Genomic DNA, 19,803 nt, shown 5'->3' on the forward strand with positions numbered 1-19,803 from the left:
AAGCTTTGCTTTCAATACTATTGGATCAGTCCATTTTCATTTCATAACAGGGGGGCGAGAAATGTTTTTTTGAGACATACTGTGTACGTAAAAGAGCTAAGATAAAGGTTGAAGATGTTATGTTGAGGTGAAAATAGCATTACAATATATATGTATCGTACTGTGGGTCATTTAAGTGTGTTTTTTCGTGTGTTGCAAATTCAGCGATTCAAGAGGTTTTAATGGTTTCTTCCGAAAATGCCTTATTTTTGCCATACACCGAATAACCGAAAGAGGGCACCACACATTTTATTGAGTATGATATTATTTTATATAGATTAAAACGTTGAAAGTTCTTATAGATTTGATAAACAATTTATAAATTATTTGCAAAACAAGTAGATTACAGCCGTGCTGAATTGAAGTACAGAGAAAACTATGGGGTACATATTCTTGTATATTAAACTTGATTTGGGTGTGCAACAATCTTTGTAAATTATTAATCATGCTTAACAAAATGTGATTCACATGTGCACAAATAATCAGATTAACAGCTAATGTGTTTAAGGAGATATTAATTATTATCATTATGTGTTATTTTCTTAGGTACTAATCATCTATGATGATGCCTTAAACAGATTCTACAGTGTAATCATGTGTGATTGGTAAACATGGGTACAATAAGGAAATGTATAATCTTTCCTGTCATCACATTAAAATTATAATGAATGCCTGTAAATAAATGGTCACCAAGTTACCATAGTTAGTTTTGCACTCCAAATAACTTCAGGCACGTAATTACTATATTAAATACATTTTTAAATTAAATATATTGTAAACGTGCTCTACATTCTCTGATGCATGAAAAAGTAAATCTATGATTTAAATTCGCACACTCAAACCATAGACTGAAAAAATACACATTTCGCATGTATCAAAACATATTCAACAGGTTGGAGTCTTGGTTAAAATAATTTTAGTTATGTAATTATTTTACTAATAATTTAAATTGTACATATGTTTTCTATATTTGTTAAACCTGGTCTATTGTGCGTAGGAATAAGTTACATACATATAATATAAAAAAACTCAGAATCGAAGGCGTATGTATGTGACGTCACTTCCTGTGCAACACCCAACTAAGCGGAAATGCACAGGCAAGCTTGAAGAAGGAAACAGAAAGGTTTGAAGACGACATGTCTGAACTGTCACTTTACCTCACAAACGTCAATGTGTCTCTGGGACAAACTATGGACACAGAAAAGGTAGAGTTTAATATAATAATCGAGTTATAATGGAAACAAGCGCTGTTTTGATCCTGTAGTACAGTCGAGATACGCGATTTTACTTCCTTGTTCGTTTTATTATTGTCTAGCGAGTTAGTTACTAGTTTGTTGATACATACATGTGACGTATTTCATGTGTAATGGATAACGTAATCTAATTGCATTATCCTCTAAACCTGGATGTCCACACACATCAAATGTTTGTTGTTTGCACCACAATACTTAATTCTGTGTAACTTGAACCTGTTGTTCACAAACATGGACAATTACACTGTTTCATGTTCATTGAAAAATATTTGCTTATTATATTTATTTCTTCCTAACCCAAATAGCTGGTAGAAATCTGAAAAAAAGACAAACCAAAGCTCGGGTCTTAGGAGGTTAAATTAACATTTCCTAATTAATGCACCTATTAAATTGCATATAATGGTAAACATGTCATGCCATTATGGTTTAGTATGCTTCATGTTTATTATTTTATTAATTATTCCATCTGTAATGTGTGTGTGTGTGTATGACAATTGGATTGTCCATGATGTACAATTCTTAATGAAATGGTAATTTAACCAAACAACAAGTTCATTGTAAAACAAAAACATGTCATGGTAATGTCTCTCCATTATAAAGCACTTTGAATTAGCTTTGTTTATGCAATGCATTAAATAAATAAACTTGCCTTGCCTATTATTGGTTTAGAGCGCTACTGTGGTGAAGGATTTCGAAAATGTGGAACTTGGAGATTTGGGAAAGAAGCGGACAAAGATTCCTCGCAGAACAATCTACTTTGCCAGTGGTGAAACAATGGAGGAATACAGTACAGATGAGGAAGAAGAGGAAGAGACGAGCCAAAAGAGCACCCAGTTAAGTCCAGTTGATACTGTAAGTAGTAAATTAAATTATAATTTGTTCATTATTCATTGTAGTTATCTTTGCATTTTTTTAAACAATCAAGCATAAAATGAGTATGCTTCTCTAATTTTAGTCCAAATTGACTTGGGGTCCATATTTCTGGTTCCAAATGTGGAGGGTGGCCACCTCTACTATCTCAGGTAATTAAATATTGAAAAAAGAAATGAAACTCTGTCAAATCTATAATATTCAATACGGTACAATCATATGGGATTTATGTTATAACATAATTTTCTAAAAGAAATTGAGTCCTTATGATTGTGTTTTGCATTCTCTCAGTTTGTGACTATCTTGGTGAGAGAATGGCATCACTGCTGGGAATTACCTCACCAAAATATCAATATGCAATTGATGAATACTACAGAATGAGGAAGGAGGTACATGCACTGTACAAGTTAATATTTATTTTTATGAATGCTAGACATATTACGGTTTATGCAGCTAACAAACTTGTGTTGATAGGAGGAAGAAGAGGAGGAGGAAAACCATCTCTCTGAGGAGGCAGAGCGTCGTTTTGATGAGCAGCTCGGTCAGGAGAACCAACAACCAAAAATTGAGCAACCAGAAGCAACTGCTTCTTTTGTGAATGTGACCTTTGAACTCGAACAAGAATCGCATACACCATCTGATGCAAACAAATTGCCTGCCCTTATTCCCTCCTAAAATACTGTATAATTGTTTGATTATATCAAACAATTTTACATTATTTTCCAATATGTAGGTACAAGTTTTGCTTTTTTCAGCATACCTGAAGTTGGCATTTGAATATGAAGGTAACATGCTGTTTATGCATTGCTGACAAAAGGTCTTGCTTGAATGCAAACCTTATTTAACATTTCATAAAGCCATACACTGATCTTTCAATACAGAAGTAGTCACTACAACAATTCTTTGTACATTTTGCAATTAAAAACACTATATCAGCTGCATGGATCACCGATCTCCAAGGTGCTGTCGATACTAGGAATTAGTTATTATATTTAACATTTTTTGTGTTTGTTTGGATGTTTTGAGTTGCTGAAAATAGTTTTAAGTGATCATACATGATCCCCTTTCTCTTTATTAGGTCATATAATTGTAATTTTTCTAACAAAATACCCCTGTTATTATGAACACGGTATTTTTGTGTTGTGCACATTGAGGAGTTAAATCTCTCTCTTGAAAACACAAAAGCATTTTATTTTGAAAAATTGTATAATTTATTTGTCATCAATATTTTTTATTACACAAGTGAAAATATACCTACTTTTATATATCGTAGGTCAAATAAAATACAATTCTTTTTGTACATAACAATACTTAATAAACATTTCAATATACAACCAAGCTATTCTGTATAATCCTCTTGTGAATGTTTCCATGTCCAAACCAGCACGGTTGGTCCCGAAGTACAATTACTTCAATGTAGGAAAGGATGTCATGTGTCATCTAAATCAGCTGTGTTGCTGTCGGTGTCATTGGCCACCAGCACCTCTCTGTTCTCATAGGTCCAAAATCCATTGAGATCAATAAGAATACTTGTGACTGTATCACCCTGTCCACTATTCACTAGGTCCTGTAGAGTGATTTTATATGGATCCTTGGGCTTTACCATATCAAAGATTTCATCCTGTAAGCATAAAAACACAAATCGTGATCCACAGATTGCACCAATTTCTTGCTTGTAATTCTGAATTCTCCAAGACAAGTGATGTCATGTAGTGTTATATAAAAGCAAAAAACTTTGTACCTTAACATCCTGAAAGGAAACTGGCTCCTGTCCATGGATTTTCATCTGTTCCTGAATAGCCTGAATTGCATAAAAACTTGCATTCAAACTTCAAAATACTAAATGTGATTTTATCCAGCATAAACGGCATATGGGTGATTTTATTAGAAAGTAACAGAATTGATACGGAATAAAACAGAAAATCATGATATTTGGCTTGGTCTGTGATCCATGACAATATTAAAATAACCATTTGAAAAAATAATGACTTTAGACGTCAAATGTACCTGCAATTACATAAAAACCCAATGTCTTAAATCCTTTCCAAACATTTTCCTTACCCTGAAAAAGTAATTGAGAGCAAAGACATTGAGGTATCCTTTGTTTTCCATGTCCAGCAGTTTGAAAATATACTGAAGAGCTGCAGGCTCTTTTCTGTTCTCTAGAGCCAGCACAAAGTCTAGATAGGTCTTATAGTCCTAAATGAAATGTGAGAAATGTTTTAGACTAGAAATTTTACATTTTCTGACTCTACGGAAAAACATGTGATTAAGTCTGATGCGTTTACCATTTCGCCATCATAGGTTAAGCACTCCTGGTAGACACGGTCTAGGAAAACACTAGTTAGAGTTCCTGTGCCGTACCGAGACAGCTCTTCCTTACTGAGCATCCCATTATGATCCTTATCCAGGTTAAGGTACTGACCTATAAACAGGAAAAACAGGTTACCTGTAGCACCAACTAACAGATGTCACAGGTGGCATGAGAAGTACTTTATTGCTATGCGAAAATTAGGTAAAGGAAGTTAGAAACATAATTCTTTTTTATTGTTGTGAAAATGAGGGCTGGATGGATTTTTTCATTAGTAATAAAATGTTACAATAAAATCGTACAAAATCATTTTTCAATGTCATCTGCCATATCAAACCTGTACATAACATTGATCAGTAATGAGAGAATTTCATAGAAATACCATAAACTCGAAGGGCGGAAGGCGCAGAAAACCAATTGGACTCCTGACTCTCCTTTGAAAGCTCCTCATCTCTAAGCTGAAAATTATAACATAATATTAGCCTGATGTTGCATGCTCATCAGACATCAAAACTAGACTATGCAGGTTTACTTGAGCCAAAATGTATAAACTACCTCAAGTAGATCATCCAAGAAACTGCAAGCCAGGATGTCCTGAATTTTTATTTTTCCTACAAACCAGACATAAGAATTAAAAGCATGTAAATTATCTTTGTCATTACAGTTTTTTCAAAAGCTGACATTTTAACCCCTAACTGTCACAGGCCCACATGTGGGCCCAAATTGTTTATGTAACTTAAACCAATAAAAGCCATTTCTAAAACTAAAATTATTTAGACAAAATGCATCTTTGGACATCTCTGAAAATGTAGTTTTTATATTTTTACCATTTTGAGAAAATAATGAGATGGTCAGCCCTTAGGTCAGCCCACCACTATTACATATTTATAACATTAATATCTTATTAAAAATCATCATCATTTTTAGTTTATTTGAGCATCTAATTAAATCAACATAATAACAAATTTCATTACAATACAAATACAGAAAAAAGTAGACAGAAAAGGGAGAGAAAAAAATAGAAATGATGCTCAAAAAATCTTGTTTCTAATCATTTTTTAAATAAAAAATATATACTTTATTGGATTATTTTTATTTATTAAAAATCAATTAAACTGCTATAACTATTATTTATTTAATATTACTACATGACACTTGCCAGTGTGCAGTGGATCAAGAAAGAAGAAGAACTTGCGGACAGCCGTGCAAACATAAAACGAATAGAAGGATTTCTCCAAGCCATCCAGTTGCGGTAGAGTAGGAATCAACTCTAGAATGTAGTTTTCCAAATCCTGCACAAAAACACAGGCATACAGTGTTTACATTTTAAATAATACAGCTATTGATGTGTACCTTCGCTGATTTATGATGGTAAAATATGACTACTTACAGACTCACGGAGATAACCCTGACCAGCTACATCATAGAGGCTCAAACCAATCCTGGTCTGGTGCAGCCACACTACCAGAAGGAAAGCAGATTAATCACTGAATCATCTATACAACCGAATTACTATGTTCGAATTTAACAAAAGACTTTCTATAATAATGACCTGACCTCATACAATGAAAATGCAGTGAGATCAGCATTTACAAAGCTACAACTACCTTTTCTCATGACATAGTTGAAGAACTGCATAATAGATATTCGCCCATATGGATCATTATGAAGCAGTTTGGCGTAGACTCTGGCTGTGAAAAAAAGCCTAAAGGGGAATGAAGATTGAGAAAGAAAGATCTCACTAATTTTAAATCAAGTTAAAATATATTTATATATTTAGGCATTATATATATTTAAGCATTAGACTGATTTAAAATATTTGATCTACATATTTTTTTATAATGCACTTACTTGCATTTTGCACCTGCTTTTTCTCCAACCTTGAGAAAACTCTCATAACTGATCATGGCCTCATCGCCTGCCGTGGGTGGCACTTGATGTTTATCAAGCAGAAACCAAAGGTTCTGCAGAAGGGATAACATTGCATTAAGAAAAAAATACCACTCCAACAAAGACAAGCTAAACCAAAGCAGCTTTTTAAAACTATAACCCAGTAAAATTTTCTCTTACTTGTAACTCCTCATTGTCGAGAAGCTCACGGCTCTTCCTCTGGAGAAACACGGCCCTCGACTCTTCTCTGAGCTTCTGCAGCAGGACTTCATCTTCTGCAGGAAGCTGCCATGAAATATTGTAAAAAAAAAAAACTCTTTTTATAAAAGGTCTTTTGGACAGGTTATGATCAATAAATGTGAATTTAACATTTGTAATACAATTTAATAAACAACAACCACTGACACTAGACCATACACTCTTAGTACTGAAGAAACAACTCACTCTGTAGTAGAAGCGTGGGATGTGTCTTAACGAATTGCCTTCACTTTGACCCCCTTTCCAATCTGTGTAATACTTGGTAAAAAGTTTGGTTTCCTCCGCTGTCTTCTCTTCGTTTGTCTGGTTATCTGATCAGACATCAGGTATGATTTATACACAAATCATACACAATCCTCTTTCATTTATATTCATTATAGTCTCAACCGTAATGTTAATAAAATCTTGTTTTCTGTGATTGTATGTACTATGACTTGGTTTTTACCAGAAAGCAACCACTTACTGTCATCTCCCCACATATTATTTACTATCAGTAGAAATGCACCGATGTATCGCCATCGATACATTTTTTGATCAATGTAAAACTATCGACATACTGGCTATAGCATGTATTATTAAATGCAAGTAAAAAACGATATAATAAACCGATAGTTTACTAATTTAAGTTCTATATTACTAAAGTTTTTCTCTGGGTGAAATAAATAAATAGTAGAACATATGCTTTAAAAAACTGTAAATCACGCAAGTTATATAGGTATAAGCCAAGAGTTTGCTAATAATTTGTCAAAATCCTATTGGTGCATCCGTGGTCAGCAATTTTTATAATGAATTTTTTTAATAATTTTTGCAGCATGCATTTGTAAAAGGGGTACGTATGTGAAGTTTAAGCTCAAAATACCATGTAGATCATTTTTATAGCATGTTAAAATTGCCACTTTGTAGGTGTGAGCAAAATGTGCCGTTTTGGGTGTGTCTTTTAAATGCAAATGAGCTGATGAAATGCAAACACTGATCACAATGATGGCGGTTTGTTGAAATTGAAACTCAATTGTGCTGTCAATTATTTTTTTCTTTCTCTCTTTCTCTATGCACTTAATGGCAGTGCCGTGGTTGTATAGTGCAGATTAAGTGGGGGTATTATTATGATAAGATCCCCTTATGACATCACAAGGGGAGCCAAATTTCAATGACCGATTTTTTCACGTGCTTGCAGAGAATGGTTTACCAAAACTAAGTTACTGGTTGTTCTTTTTGACATTTTCTAGGTTGATAGAAGCACTGGGGACCCAATTATAGCACTTAAACATGGAAAAAATCAGATTTTATGGTATGTCCCCTTTAACTGTTTTATTTGTAGTAAGTAACCATAGTTTGGTTCATGGCAAACAAGTAACACAGACATAAAGAAGACCTCTGCCCTGACTGTCCTAGCAAATTTTTGTTACTTCCGTTAGCCTAACTAACCGAAGTTAAATCTTAAATAATCAATTCAGTCTTTTTGACAAAAACGTGTCCACTAACTGACAATCCACGGTTACTTTTCACTAAAGCAGCTAACATTAGTCGGCATGTAATAATAATTTTACCTTTGTTCGCAGAGTCGAGTCGTCGTTTTAGTAAATCCTTCCAATGCGCAGTCTTGTCGTTGGCCATAACTTTATTTCATTATACTATATCTTATAAATTAAATGTATATAGGATAAAGCACTCAAAAATATGGTTTAGTTAGCGTCGTGTTTACGTTTCCTAGCAAGAGAGTGACGTCCAGGCGCGGTGACGTCATCGGGAAGCGACCGCACGAGCTTGAATGGCTGCTTACACTGACATAATGTTAGATCTAATAACTTTTATACGATTGTGTAAGTTATTTGTCTTTGTTTAAATGATCGATTAGTGTATTTACAGATTGGAGGTTTAAACAGAATAACGATTAATTTAAATTATATCTATATATAATGTCTGATTAAACTACATAATGACATTTATTTATCAAATGAGTAACTGAAAATGTTTCTTTATATTTGCTAGTTTCGAGGGGGAAAAAACGGGTATAATGTCCCAAAAACTAACTGTATTATTATGTTAGTGGCTTGTGTTTTGTATGCCATTCAGTCAATTATTGCTTATTATACAGATATTTATTTATATGAAGGTTTAATAAGGATTTAGTGGGTGTTAAAATCAACCAGGACAATGGGGTCTTTTGCTATGTTAAAATCAGGGGCTTGTATAAAGCATTTTTGCACATGGGTTGGCAGCCCTATATTCATCCGACCTGCTTTTGCTTGTTCTCCAAAATATAACATCCTGCATTCTGTCCGATTGATCACTGAGCCAAAGTTTTACAGCACAAAAGGAGATAAACAAGCACAATCGCACAGCAAAATAGCTAAAGAGAAAGGTTTCACTGCAAGAGCAAGACCAGCATTTCCCAATTCAGTATTCACAGCTGGCACAGCCAAAAGAACAGCTGAATATCTGAAAAAGCGAGCTGGGGAGGATCCCGAGGAACTGTCGAATAATTCATCTGTGAGAGGCAGAGGGTCTTTAAAGGTCACCCTCCCTGATCATCCACTGACCACATCTGAATGGGCAAAACTGAAAGAGACCTCCACTAAACCTGAGCGCTTCGCAAAACAAATGATGGAGGGACTTCTAGCAGCCAGAGCAGATGTCAACATTGCCAAATCTCTCTTGTCCTACGAGGCTCAAGATAAAGGCACCCTTCCCTACGAACTCCTTTTGAGGTACCTCACGCTGTGTGTCATGGGTGGGCATCAATCAGAGGTTTTTGACACTTATGACATCATGAGGTCTTGCTATAAGACGCTCGACACCGGAGCCTCCTCTCTGTTTATTAAAGGTTTCAGTCATACAGAACGCTGGAGGGAGGCGCTCGTTGTGTTGGAGGGTATGAAAAAAGCCCTCTTGCCGTCTCCAGGTAATTATGGTGATGCCATCGCTGGGGCGGCTCTTCATGGTGACATTGGCACAAGCTGGATGCTATACACTGAGCTTTTGGAGCAAGGTCTCGTTCCACATCAAGACACCTGGCAGTGCTTATTTCAGAGCGGTGTCAGTCATCGTGGACAGGAAGACAAGCTCTTTTCTATCCTAACATATATGAGAGATAACCAGATCTACCCAGAGGAACCATTGGTTAAAACTATCAAAGCATGGTTTGAGAGGTAGGTTTTTTTTTCATGATTTTCTGTTTTTTAGATCTTTATTATAACTTTTATATCCATCTGCACAGTTTACCGGATCAAAAATGGAGTGGAAGATTCTCATCCGTGACCCCCAGGTATACATTTATATTTTTTAAGATGCATGATGTTTCCAAATACAATACTGCCTCCCAGTGGCAAGGAAAATCTGTATGATGCCACAGTACAGAAGTGGGGTTAATAACGGTCCTGATGTGGATCTGGGGATGAGGGAAGCTAGGAGTGGGTGAAAAGAAGTGGGGTTTTTTACAACTCTTGTTAGTTGTTTATTTATGAAGTTGTTAAATTATTTTTTGCAAATAATCAGAATGGAAAATCTTATGTTTCAGTGGAGAATGCAAACATTGCAAGACATCGCTGGAATCCATTCAGCTGACTGAGGAAGAGTATGCACAGTTGAAGGACAGAGTAATGAAGGATGTGATCGAGGGAAAGGACATCTTCAACAAGACCACTCCAGAGGTCTGTGTCTTACATCTCTTTAAAGAATATTAAAGGGACCCTCCACTTTTTTTGAAAATATCTCATTTTTCAGCTCCCCTAGAGTAAAATATTTGATTTTTACCGTATTGGAATCCATTCAGCCGATATCCGGGTCTGGCAGTACCACTTTTAGCATAGCTTAGCAAGACTTGACTCTGTAGTTACATCGTGTACTAAGACTGACCGAAAATTAAAAGTTGGAACTTTCTAGGCACATATGACTATGAACTATACTCTCATTCTTGCGTAATAATCAGGGACTTGATATTACGCAGCAGCCGAAAATAGTCCCCTTAGTATCTTTCAATAGCAGGGGACCATTTTCGGGCACTGAGTTATATCATTGCGCCTCCAGCAGCCATGTTACGACAGAATCTGCCTAGAAAATATATATTTTTTTATTTTCCGTCTGCCTTTCTACACGATGTAACTACAGAAGAGTCACGTTTTTTAAATAGGAAAAATATCCAAACTCTTTGGTTATTTTTGAGCGTGATGCTAATGGTCTAATCAGATTCAATGGATTATGCTAAGCTATGCTAAAAGTGCTAGCGCCAGACCCAGAGATCAGCTGAATGGATTCCAAAACGGTAAAAATCAAATTTTTAACCTAGGGGAGCTGGAAAATTAGCTTATTTTAAAAATGCGTCTCTAAATTGTCTCTTTAAGAATAATTTAAATTAAAGCTCATATTTTACTCACTTCAATCATCCAAACACAGTCAAAGTTATATAAAATAATAACCTGGCTCTTTGTAGCTTTATAATCGCATTGATAGTTCTTTATTGTCAAAGCTCCCAAAAGCTCATTCATCCATCAAAAACATACCCATACAGTTATTAAATTTCTTCTGAGGTGAAACGATGGGTTTTTGCAAGGAAACATTTATATTTCAAACTTTACACAGGGTACCACAGGTCATGGAATTTCTGGAATCTCATGGAATTTTTGAAGGTATTTTCCAGACATTGAAAGTCAGGAAATTTTCTATTTTTATGTCATGAAATATCAGGGTTTTTTGTTTGTTGCTTTACATTTTAGTTTTCTATTTATCAAAATATAATCCGCTTGTTAACTTGTGATGTATGGATTACCATTTCCGGGTCCAAGCCTCTGCTGACTACAGTTTAAACCGCTGTTTACTGGCACTGTCTATTCATTTTAGGCATTTAAGTTAAATTTTTATAAACTTACGATGTACACTATATTATCCAGGCTCACAACATTTTGAATATAGGTCATGGAAATTCAGCTTTTTAGTCAGGAAATTTTACTTAGAGTGGGAACCCTGTTTACAATCTATGACTGAAGTTGAACGCATGGTCCCGGGAGAGTTGAGGTCAAGCTGAAGGCCCAATGTTACAAAAACCGATCGCTTCATCTCAGAAAATATTTAATTACTGTATGGATTAGTTTTAAATGGATGGATGGATGCACTTTGTGGAACTTTAAAAATGGGGCACTATCCAATGCCATTATAAATCTGACTCAGACTGTGTTTGGCTGAAAGAAGAAAGTCATTTACACCTGTAAGGTGAGTAAAATATGAGTTAATTTTCAGTTTCGGGTAAACTACAAGCATGTCACACTTTATACCTTAAAGGGAGAGTACAACCAAAAATTTAAATCCTGTCACAGCTGATTTTACCATTGACTTTCATAGTAGGAAAAACAAATCAGGGATGTGATTTTTCCGGATTAATCCGGAATTCCGGATTTTCCGACCTGAAAATGTGACCTACGTGAATCATGCAGATATGTAAAAAAAATAAAATAAGGGGGGAGGGGGGTCTCTCACAGCCGTCGCCATGGTAACCCGGGACGGAACCACAATCGCCGTCCCCGCGCAACAGGGCTAAGTTACACCGGTGGCAGATGACAAAGAGATGCATTTTCCACGAGGCTGAATCCAGCTCCCGATCCGCCAGCTCCTTATTCGCCTAACTATCCGTTCCACCTTAAAAAATATCAGAGCGCTTCAAGCTCCTCCCTTGCAATGTCATTGGCTGTGTATTTAAAGGAACAGTTACTACAAAAATTTGAGACTTGTCAGCCATCGGTTTGAACTGAAAATAGTCAGAAACCTGTAAAATATTTATTACTTTTATTTGTACATGTTTATTTCAAATGAAATGTGTGTCTACAGCATATTGACTTTAATCACTTTAAATGTAAACTGCACATAACCGACTAGATCAACTTCCACTTTAGATCAACTTCCACTTTAGCCAGTCTACCGTTTCATATCATTTTCATGTAATTTATATTCAATATCATCTGCAGAAAACCACCCGCTATATTAACCATGTAGTGCACATATACAGGGACGTATTATGACTTTGATGGATAGAGAGAGCGACGTGTGTTCGATAGAAACCGAGTTAGGTTTCCACCGCACATGATGCTGCACTCACATGGTGTAAATAATTTCCCGACTTACAGAATTCACGTGAATGTGAAACTCGGAAAGCTTTGATAATACATAGGATTCAAGTTTAATTTCTTCGCTTAACCTAGGGATGTTTGTCCATGTTTAATATCGTTGTGGTTTAATATTGATAAAAACCCGCAAACCCATTTGTTTTGAAAATCTAAGGATCTTTATATTTATTTATGTTATAAGGCTGGTAAATTGTTTTCTGTCTATTCGTTTTGCTAAACGTTCTGCTTAATATAAGCGAGTCATTTTAATAATGTCTCTTGTTCTGTTTTAATAAAAAAATAATAATGAACAAATAGTAAGAATTCGTAGAACTAAAAAATTATGTCTTTCATTAATTTATGTTATAACGCAGATACCATCCGTCAAATTCGTTTTAATAAAACAAGCTGTTTAATATAAAGTTTGTCATTATACTATTTTATTGGTGTTTAGTTTTTCGTTAAGAATAATAATGATCAAACATAAAAAACATTTTAAGAAATGGAAACATTCATTTATTTAACTTTAAAAATAAAAGGTAATCTACTACAGATTTTGAACGTCTTTGCCAAATATATTTTCGTTTAAAATATGCGGTGTGTTTAATAAGTTCAGAAGGTGAAAAAAACACTTAACTGCATATCCCTGATAAAACAAATCCAACACATATTTGTAAGAACGTGAGTGTCCATGTTATTTTTACATTCTGGCTTAAAAGAACAATTTGCAAAATTAGATCATCAGAGGAGCGCAACAATGCCGCAATAACTCTTGAAGGGAGGGTTTTTTTTTTTACTAGAGAAGAGATTTCTTCAGAAGAATAGCTGAAACGTATTACTTTACTGTATCTTATGTTTTTTTTAGTATTGCAGCTATTTTCGGTCTTTAAGATGGGACACGCAGTAAAATTCATGCGGAAAACGGGGTTAATTCCAAATGGCATTTTTGCGCCCTTGAAGGGCACTTCGGGAAGGGGATATCGCATAAACACTGGATTCAAATAAAGAGAAAATGATGCTGTATTTCATTGCTCTATTGCCAAGTGTATTTTAATTGTCCACACTATGAGACAATTGTGCAAATGTATCTAGAGTTTATACATCAAGAGTTCTGATTTTCGATCACCATTTTTTATTCACTGCAATGTCTAGTCATCATTAGCCAACTAAATTACTCCGCAAAAAATATTCAGATTCCATGAATTCAAACTATCTTAGATAATACTGGGAAGTTATGTTTTCATTATTTTTATGATGCATTTTTTCAAATTTACATGCTATTATATGGATTTTATTTTTAATCTTAGTTTTCCAAAGTTTTACCAGCAACCCCTGCATAGAGGTAAGCCTTATTCTGCATCGGACAACAATTATTTAGGCAGAGATGATTGGAATTTGATCATTAAGTCTAAAAAAAAATGATGAAGTGATGCATGTTTTTGCAGAGATACGCAGTATTTATTTATTTAATTAACATATAATGCCACATATTTAAATGAGAAATGCCTTACCTCATCAAAATTTTCCAAAATTCCAAAAAAACTCAATGTAGGGTGCTAGATAAAATCCTTCTCTAACGAATTCCAGTGTTTCATTTTAATCTGATATTTCCTCTTTCATAAATCATCCTCAGAATTTCGCCTCCCTTATTAAGCTATTTTATTTAATAAAGCACACTGCCCCTGTCAGAACATCAACAAATAAACAGTTCTCCACAAAAACTCAATGTAGATAAAGTCCCTCTGTAACGAAATCCAGCATTTTATCCTAATCTGAAATTTTCTCTTTCATACAACTTCCACAAAAGATCGCCTCCCTAATTAAGCTATTTATGCCCTAATATCAAACTCCACCCATCATAACTCCAACAAACTAACACGTCTCAAAAACATTTCAATGTAGGGTGCTAGATAAAGTCTCTACGTTACAAATTCCAGTGTTTCATCCTATTCTGATATTTCCTCTTTCATATATCAACCTAAAAAGACCGCCTCCCTTTCCTGTAATAACTTAAAAAAATTAACGGTTCTACAAAAAAATATACAAAATAAAAAATATCAAACTCCACCCGTCATAACTTCAACAAATTAAAACGTCTCAAAAACACTGACACCCTTTCCTGTAATAACTTCAAAAAATTAACTGTTCTAAAAAAAAATTCAATGTCGGGTGCTACATAAAGTCCCTCTCTAATGAATTCCAGCGTTTTATTCTGTTCTGATATTTTCTTTTTCATATATAATCAACAGAAGAATGCCTCCATTATTATGCTATTTTAGTCAATATAGCACACTGCACATGTCAAAACTTTCAAAAATTAAGGGTTCTCAAAAAAATCTCAACGTAGGGTGCTAGATAAAGTCCATCTCTAATTAATTCCAGCGTTTCATTCTGTTCTGATATTTCCTCTTTCATATTTCATCCACAGAAGAATGCCCCCATTATTATGCTATTTTAGTCAATATAACACACTGCACCTGTCATAACTTCAAAAAATCAACAGTTCTCAAAAAAATCTCAACGTAGGGTGCTAGATAAAGTCCATCTCTAATTAATTCCAGCGTTTCATTCTGTTCTGATATTTCCTCTTTCATATTTCATCCACAGAAGAATGCCCCCATTATTATGCTATTTTAGTCAATATAACACACTGCACCTGTCATAACTTCAAAAAATCAACAGTTCTCAAAAAAATCTCAATGTAGGGTGCTAGATAAAGTCCATCTCTAATTAATTCCAGCGTTTCATTCTGTTCTGATATTTCCTCTTTCATATTTCATCCACAGAAGAATGCCCCCATTATTATGCTATTTTAGTCAATATAACACACTGCACCTGTCATAACTTCAAAAAATCAACAGTTCTCAAAAAAATCTCAATGTAGGGTGCTAGATAAAGTCCATCTCTAATTAATTCCAGCGTTTCATCTATTTCTGATATTTCCTCTTTCATATTTCATCCACAGAAGAATGCTCCCATTATTATGCTATTTTAGTCGATATAACACACTGCACCTGTCATAACTTCAAAAAATCAACAGTTCTCAAAAAAATCTCAACGTAGGGTGCTAGATAAAGTCCATCTCTAATGAATTCCAGCGTTTCATCCATTTCTGATATTTCCTCTTTCATATATCATCCACAAAAGACTGACACCCGTTCCTGTAATAACTTCAAAAAATTAAGGGTTCTCAAAAAAATCTCAACGTAGGGTGCTAGATAAAGTCCCTCTCTAACGAATTCCAGCGTTTCATCCTGTTCTGATATTTTCTCTTTTATATATCATCCACAGAAAATGCCTCCATTATTATGCTATATTAGTCAATATAACACACTGCACCTGTCATAACTTCAAAAAATAAATGGTTCTCAAAAGAATCTCAACATAGGGTGCTAGATAAAGTCCCTCTATAATGAATTCCAGCGTTTCATCCATTTCTGATATTTTCTCTTTTATATATCATCCACAGAAGAACGCCTCCATTACTATGCTATATTAGTCAATATAGCACATTGCACATGTTATAACTTCAAAAAATTAATGGTTCTCAAAAAAATCTTAACGTAGGGTGCTAGATAAAGTCCCTCTCTAACGAATTCCAGCGTTTCATTCTGTTCTGATATTTCCTCTTTCATATTTCATCCACAGAAGAATGCCCCCATTATTATGCTATTTTAGTCAATATAACACACTGCACCTGTCATAACTTCAAAAAATCAACAGTTCTCAAAAAAAGCTAAACGTAGGGTGCTAGATAAAGTCAATCTCTAACGAATTCCAGCGTTTCATCCTGTTCTGATATTTTCTCTTTTATATATCATCCACAGAAAATGCCTCCATTATTATGCTATATTAGTCAATATAACACACTGCACCTGTCATAACTTCAAAAAATTAATGGTTCTCAAAAAAATCTCAATGTAGGGTGCCAGATAAAGTCTCTCTCTAACGAATTCCAGCGTTTCATCCATTTCTGATATTTTCTCTTTTATATATCATCCACAGAAGAACGCCTCCATTACTATGCTATATAAGTCAATATAGCACATTGCACATGTCATAACTTCAAAAAATCAACAGTTCTCAAAAAAATCTCAACTTAGGGTGCTAGATAAAGTCCATCTCTAATGAATTCCAGCGTTTCATCCATTTCTGATATTTCCTCTTTCATATATCATCCACAAAAGACTGACACCCTTTCCTGTAATAACTTCAAAAAATTAAGGGTTCTCAAAAAAATCTCAACGTAGGGTGCTAGATAAAGTCCCTCTCTAACGAATTCCAGCGTTTCATCCTGTTCTGATATTTTCTCTTTTATATATCATCCACAGAAAATGCCTCCATTATTATGCTATATTAGTCAATATAACACACTGCACCTGTCATAACTTCAAAAAATAAATGGTTCTCAAAAGAATCTCAACATAGGGTGCTAGATAAAGTCCCTCTCTAATGAATTCCAGCGTTTCATCCATTTCTGATATTTTCTCTTTTATATATCATCCACAGAAGAACGCCTCCATTACTATGCTATATTAGTCAATATAGCACATTGCACATGTTATAACTTCAAAAAATAAATGGTTCTCAAAAGAATCTCAACATAGGGTGCTAGATAAAGTCCCTCTCTAATGAATTCCAGCGTTTCATCCATTTCTGATATTTTCCCTTTTATATATCATCCACAGAAGAACGCCTCCATTACTATGCTATATTAGTCAATATAGCACATTGCACATGTTATAACTTCAAAAAATTAATGGTTCTCAAAAAAATCTTAATGTAGGGTGCTAGATAAAGTCCCTCTCTAACGAATTCCAGCGTTTCATTCTGTTCTGATATTTCCTCTTTCATATTTCATCCACAGAAGAATGCCCCCATTATTATGCTATTTTAGTCAATATAACACACTGCACCTGTCATAACTTCAAAAAATCAACAGTTCTCAAAAAAAGCTCAACGTAGGGTGCTAGATAAAGTCAATCTCTAACGAATTCCAGCGTTTCATCCTGTTCTGATATTTTCTCTTTTATATATCATCCACAGAAAATGCCTCCATTATTATGCTATATTAGTCAATATAACACACTGCACATGTCATAACTTCAAAAAATAAATGGTTCTCAAAAAAATCTCAGCGTAGGGTGCTAGATAAAGTCCCTCTCTAACGAATTCCAGCGTTTCATCCATTTCTGATATTTTCTCTTTTATATATCATCCACAGAAGAACGCCTCCATTACTATGCTATATACGTCAATATAGCACATTGCACATGTCATAACTTCAAAAAATTAATGGTTCTCAAAAAAATCTCAACGTAGGGTGCTAGATAAAGTCCCTCTCTAACGAATTCCAGCGTTTCATTCTGTTCTGATATTTCCTCTTTCATATTTCATCCACAGAAGAATGCCCCCATTATTATGCTATTTTAGTCAATATAACACACTGCACCTGTCATAACTTCAAAAAATCTACAGTTCTCAAAAAAAGCTCAACGTAGGGTGCTAGATAAAGTCAATCTCTAATTAATTCCAGCGTTTCATCTATTTCTGATATTTCCTCTTTCATATTTCATCCACAGAAGAATGCTCCCATTATTATGCTATTTTAGTCAATATAACACACTGCACCTGTCATAACTTCAAAAAATCAACAGTTCTCAAAAAAATCTCAACTTAGGGTGCTAGATAAAGTCCATCTCTAATGAATTCCAGCGTTTCATCCGTTTCTGATATTTCCTCTTTCATATATCATCCACAAAAGACTGACACCCTTTCCTGTAATAACTTCAAAAAATTAAGGGTTCTCAAAAAAATCTCAACGTAGGGTGCTAGATAAAGTCCATCTCTAATCAATTCCAGCGTTTCATTCTGTTCTGATATTTTCTCTTTCATATTTCATCCACAGAAGAATGCCCCCATTATTATGCTATTTTAGTCAATAAAACACACTGCACCTGTCATAACTTCAAAAAATAAACAGTTCTCAAAAAAAGCTCAACATAGGGTGCCAGATAAAGTCTCTCTCTAATGAATTCCAGCATTTCATCCATTTCTGATATTTTCTCTTTTATATATCATCCACAGAAAATGCCTCCATTATTATGCTATATTAGTCAATATAGCACACTGCACATGTCATAACTTCAAAAAATTAATGGTTCTCAAAAAAATCTCAATGTAGGGTGCCAGATAAAGTCTCTCTCTAACGAATTCCAGCGTTTCATCCTGTTCTGATATTTTCTCTTTTATATATCATCCACAGAAAATGCCTCCATTATTATGCTATATTAGTCAATATAACACACTGCACCTGTCATAACTTCAAAAAATAAATGGTTCTCAAAAAAATCTCAACGGAGGGTGCTAGATAAAGTCCCTCTCTAACGAATTCCAGTGTTTCATCCATTTCTGATATTTTCTCTTTTATATATCATCCACAGAAGAACGCCTCCATTACTATGCTATATTAGTCAATATAGCACATTGCACATGTAATAACTTCAAAAAATTCAAGGTTCTCAAAAAAATCTCAATGTAGAGTGCTAGATAAAGTCCCTCTCTAACGAATTCCAGCGTTTCATCCATTTCTGATATTTTCTCTTTTATCATCCACAGAAGAACGCCTCCATTACTATGCTATATTAGTCAATATAGCACACTGCACATGTCATAACTTCAAAAAATTAATGGTTCTCAAAAAAATCTCAATGTAGGGTGCCAGATAAAGTCTCTCTCTAACGAATTCCAGCGTTTCATCCTGTTCTGATATTTTCTCTTTTATATATCATCCACAGAAAATGCCTCCATTATTATGCTATATTAGTCAATATAACACACTGCACCTGTCATAACTTCAAAAAATAAATGGTTCTCAAAAAAATCTCAATGTAGGGTGCCAGATAAAGTCTCTCTCTAACGAATTCCAGCGTTTCATCCTGTTCTGATATTTTCTCTTTTATATATCATCCACAGAAAATGCCTCCATTATTATGCTATATTAGTCAATATAACACACTGCACCTGTCATAACTTCAAAAAATAAATGGTTCTCAAAAAAATCTCAATGTAGGGTGCCAGATAAAGTCTC

The 19,803-nt window shown here is 34.5% G+C and overlaps 3 protein-coding genes across 3 annotated transcripts in view; 2 read left to right on the top strand and 1 right to left on the bottom strand.

The window, feature by feature from the left end:
• The first annotated feature begins 1,113 nt into the window (after window positions 1-1,113).
• On the top strand, window positions 1,114-3,500 carry fam177a1 (family with sequence similarity 177 member A1). Its single transcript, XM_065253337.1, has 5 exons — window positions 1,114-1,244; window positions 1,962-2,144; window positions 2,248-2,314; window positions 2,454-2,551; window positions 2,637-3,500. The coding sequence occupies exons 1-5, from the start codon at window positions 1,176-1,178 to the stop codon at window positions 2,835-2,837; spliced, it is 618 nt and encodes a 205-aa protein (XP_065109409.1). The 5' UTR covers window positions 1,114-1,175; the 3' UTR covers window positions 2,838-3,500.
• ppp2r3c (protein phosphatase 2, regulatory subunit B'', gamma) lies at window positions 3,350-8,374 on the bottom strand. Its single transcript, XM_065253332.1, has 13 exons — window positions 8,169-8,374; window positions 6,808-6,932; window positions 6,544-6,648; window positions 6,325-6,437; window positions 6,081-6,178; window positions 5,864-5,934; window positions 5,633-5,765; window positions 5,029-5,084; window positions 4,856-4,931; window positions 4,451-4,587; window positions 4,224-4,361; window positions 3,904-3,963; window positions 3,350-3,783 (listed from the first exon to the last, which is right to left on the bottom strand). Exons 1-13 carry the CDS (start codon window positions 8,233-8,235, stop codon window positions 3,592-3,594), a joined length of 1,371 nt encoding a protein of 456 aa, XP_065109404.1. The 5' UTR covers window positions 8,236-8,374; the 3' UTR covers window positions 3,350-3,591.
• Window positions 8,375-8,453: 79 nt separating this feature from the next.
• The window catches only part of prorp (protein only RNase P catalytic subunit), a 48,669-nt gene continuing 37,319 nt past the window's right edge, over window positions 8,454-19,803 (top strand). The window contains exons 1-3 of the mRNA XM_065253321.1: window positions 8,454-9,770; window positions 9,839-9,886; window positions 10,139-10,271. Coding sequence (XP_065109393.1) covers window positions 8,776-9,770; window positions 9,839-9,886; window positions 10,139-10,271 — 1,176 coding nt within the window. The 5' untranslated portion in view covers window positions 8,454-8,775. The remainder of the gene's footprint in view (window positions 9,771-9,838; window positions 9,887-10,138; window positions 10,272-19,803) is intronic.

The sequence above is a fragment of the Paramisgurnus dabryanus genome, chromosome 17 (genome assembly GCF_030506205.2).
Source record: "Paramisgurnus dabryanus chromosome 17, PD_genome_1.1, whole genome shotgun sequence".
Lineage (NCBI taxonomy): Eukaryota > Metazoa > Chordata > Actinopteri > Cypriniformes > Cobitidae > Paramisgurnus > Paramisgurnus dabryanus.

Excerpts from the sequence above, each read along its gene's own strand:
- fam177a1 (XM_065253337.1), top strand. The coding sequence starts at position 1,176 with ATGTCTGAACTGTCACTTTACCTCACAAACGTCAATGTGTCTCTGGGA. Across the intron at positions 1,245-1,961 it reads AAACTATGGACACAGAAAAG|AGCGCTACTGTGGTGAAGGA; the intron begins GTAGAGTTTAAT and ends TTATTGGTTTAG. Across the intron at positions 2,145-2,247 it reads AGTTAAGTCCAGTTGATACT|TCCAAATTGACTTGGGGTCC; the intron begins GTAAGTAGTAAA and ends CTCTAATTTTAG.
- ppp2r3c (XM_065253332.1), bottom strand. The coding sequence starts at position 8,235 with ATGGCCAACGACAAGACTGCGCATTGGAAGGATTTACTAAAACGACGA. Across the intron at positions 6,179-6,324 it reads AAAGCAGGTGCAAAATGCAA|GCTTTTTTTCACAGCCAGAG; the intron begins GTAAGTGCATTA and ends ATTCCCCTTTAG. Across the intron at positions 4,588-4,855 it reads TTCCGCCCTTCGAGTTTATG|GTCAGTACCTTAACCTGGAT; the intron begins GTATTTCTATGA and ends TCCTGTTTATAG.